Here is a 3,054-nt window from a genome sequence, read left to right on the forward strand (position 1 = left end):
AGTAAGTAGACCAAAGCAACTTAGTGAGACCTTGTTTCAAGATTAAAAGGTTAAGGACTGTGGATATTCTCAGTATTAAAGTGCTTGCTTAGCATGCAAGAGGCCCTTGGTTGCTTCGATTCCCAGTACTACAAAATAGGTATACACACACATACACACACACACACACACACACACACACACACACACACACACAATAAAAGTGATTCAGCATGGCAATCAAAATAGCCATCCTCACCCTGATCAGTAGTTCATCAAACATCTCTTGAATTTTGGAAAGCATATTGCCTTACCTGTCCAGGACACTTGCAAGTCTCTGCAGCTTAGCAGCATGATCCTCAGCTCTGTGGACAAGGTCACGGGCTCTCCGCTTGGACATCTGCATGACCAGATTGTCTACGTGGCGCCTGATTTTAGTAGTCTACAGAAGTAGCTCATCCCGGTGATGTTCCAGATGCTATATGGAGAAATTAAAGTTTTGAAATATAAGCATATTTATCTAATAGAAACTGAGATACGATTGTCCACACTTTAACTTACTGTTAGAGTGTCTCGTGCCCCATCTGCCTGAGCACTGGCAGCATCTACCAATCCTCTTCCTTTGGCAATTAGCTTTGAGGTCAAGTTTTGTTCTTCTCGAATGTGTAGGCTTTTATCCTGCAGTAAAAATCACCATTAAAGGATTCATCATAAAAGCCAGCCAGCACCCGTCTTTGGCATAGAATGCCACGTGCCCCAGCCTATAGTCAGACTTGCTCTGTCAGATGCTAAAGATGACGCTGTTTACACAGGCCTATGTGGGTACCCTTCTAATTGAGAAGGAGCAAGCTACGGAGACAGACACTCACGTTGAATTCTCTCAGGTTGGCCTTGACAATGGGCAACAGGCGGTTGCTCTCCTGAGTCTTAGTCTCCACTTCCCCCAGGAGCGCCTCTGCTGCCTGCAGTTCAGCGCTGCAGTTAGAAAGGAGGCTGCCAGCCACTTCCTTGAATACCTCCAACTTTTCCTGAGGTTTCTGGAACTTTTTCTGGATTTGTGACAACAAATCTTTAGCAGCCCTGATAAATAAAAACAGTTCATATAGTGAGGAAATGGAAATAGAGCTTGTGTCTCTGAAATGATACTGGAAGGGATTTTTATATATCCATATCCAGTGTCTTCTTCAAACATAAATGGTATACAATAACTTCCCTCTTAAATTTTTGAGGCATGTCTTTGCCATGTTGTTGAGGCTGCCCTTGAATGCACAATTCTTCTGCATTAGCCTCCTTTGTTGCTGAAATTATGGGTGTGTACCATTGAGCTTGGTGTGGATCCTGACTGCTTAAAACAGAAATTTCCTAACATGTTTTAGTCATTGAATTAAAATAACTCATCTCAAAGAGGCTGGACTCAGAATTTGGAACTACACTATATGTTAATGATGGGAACTGAAATCTTTCACTGTAAAAAGACAAGAAATTGAAACAAGGGACCAATGTATTCATATGATAGAAAAGGTTTTTTTTTTATCCAGTTAGGAAACTAATTTTATAAAAACTTTCAAGTTGCTTAAAACATATGATTTGTACCATTAATAAATACAAGCTTTAGGAAAAAGATTTTTTTCCTTTTCATTATAAATGTTCAGTGATGTGGACAATTCATAGTGATAAAAAAGCTGCATTACTCTTCAATAACTGCTTCTTGCAAAGTTGAATAGAATATGTCACTCCCCCACCCCCACCCCAAATTGTAGCTCTTCACAACCTGTACTGGTTAATTTTTATCAAGTTGACACACTAGAGATGCCTGGAAAGAGGGAACCACAGTTGAGGAATTTCCTCCATCAGATTAGCCTGTGGCCATGTTTGTAAGTCATTGTCTTAATTGGTAATTGATGCAAGAGGGTACAGCCCACCATGGGTGGTGCCATCCCTGGGCATGTGGGCCTGGGCTGTATAAAGGGGGTAACAGAGCCAGTCAGGATAAGCAGGCCAGTAAGAGACGTTCCTCTGTGGTCTCTGCTCCACTTTCTGCCTCCAGGTTCCAGCCTCGAGTTCCTGCCCTGACTTCCCTCAGAGCTAGACTGTGGCCTGGGAGTTGTAAGTTGAGACAAAGCCTTTCCTCACCAGGTTACTTTTGGTCATGGTGTTTATCACACAACAGAGAAGGAAACTAGAACACAACCCTAGTGTCCTGTGAATCATTAAGCAGATTCCACTAGTAAAGGAGCCTGGACCTGTTCCTCAGGTCTTTCCCTCCCTGGAAACTCCATTCAGTCAGTGTACTGAAAGATTTAGGAAGATTTGCAGTAAAGAACCAATCTCTGTTTAGTAGCTGCTGTATTTCCAAAATTTCTCTGCTAACAGAACACTTTTCCATAATGAAATTATCTTTTAATAGCCCGGGGGACACTAGAGTAGAAAACAGGAATCACAACTACAAACACAATCTGTGGCATGCAGAAGAGGTCACAGGACAACCTGGGGTCAGCTGTTCTCAGAGAGGCTGGTGGGCAAGGCTGTAAGTATCCCCTAAATGACAAGACAATGGTTCAACTGTGCAAGCAATGTTGTTTACACTGAGCACCTGCTTTCCTTCTGGGAATCTGGTATTTGGATGTGTGCTAGATATGACCAGCCCCCAGTAAAACCCATGGATGCTGAATCTCTAATGACTCCTTCAGGCAGAAATTTCCACTCACATGCTACATTTTCACTCCTGGGAAACAGGTGCTAGGTGACCCTCCTGCACTTCTTCCTATGGATTCCTTCAGGCTCCTCGCACCCCTTTTCTTGGTCTGGCTGTGCATCCTCAAACAATCTTGGCCATAAATTCAAGTATATACTGAATCCTGAGCATCCTAGTGAGTCATAAAGGTGATTATGGTCTGACATAGGCATGAAAAATGGGTGTTATGTGTGCCAAAGCTGTTTATCCAGACCCAAGCACAAATCACAAATTTTCTAATAATTATAATTAATGATCTGATTAATTCCTAAATAATTCACATAATAATTCCTAAATAATTCACATATAATTATATAATATAAATATATAATATATAATGT

The 3,054-nt window shown here is 41.6% G+C and overlaps 1 protein-coding gene across 1 annotated transcript in view; it reads right to left on the reverse strand.

The window, feature by feature from the left end:
- Window positions 1–3,054, reverse strand: part of LOC103740954 (laminin subunit alpha-1-like) — a 70,344-nt gene that overhangs the window by 31,561 nt on the left and 35,729 nt on the right. The window contains 3 exon segments of the mRNA XM_029567622.1: window positions 294–457; window positions 541–657; window positions 849–1,059. Of these exon segments, the coding sequence (XP_029423482.1) occupies window positions 294–457; window positions 541–657; window positions 849–1,059 (492 nt within the window).

This window comes from Nannospalax galili, unplaced genomic scaffold (assembly GCF_000622305.1).
Source record: "Nannospalax galili isolate Female #2095 unplaced genomic scaffold, S.galili_v1.0 scaffold301, whole genome shotgun sequence".
NCBI classification, from domain to species: domain Eukaryota; kingdom Metazoa; phylum Chordata; class Mammalia; order Rodentia; family Spalacidae; genus Nannospalax; species Nannospalax galili.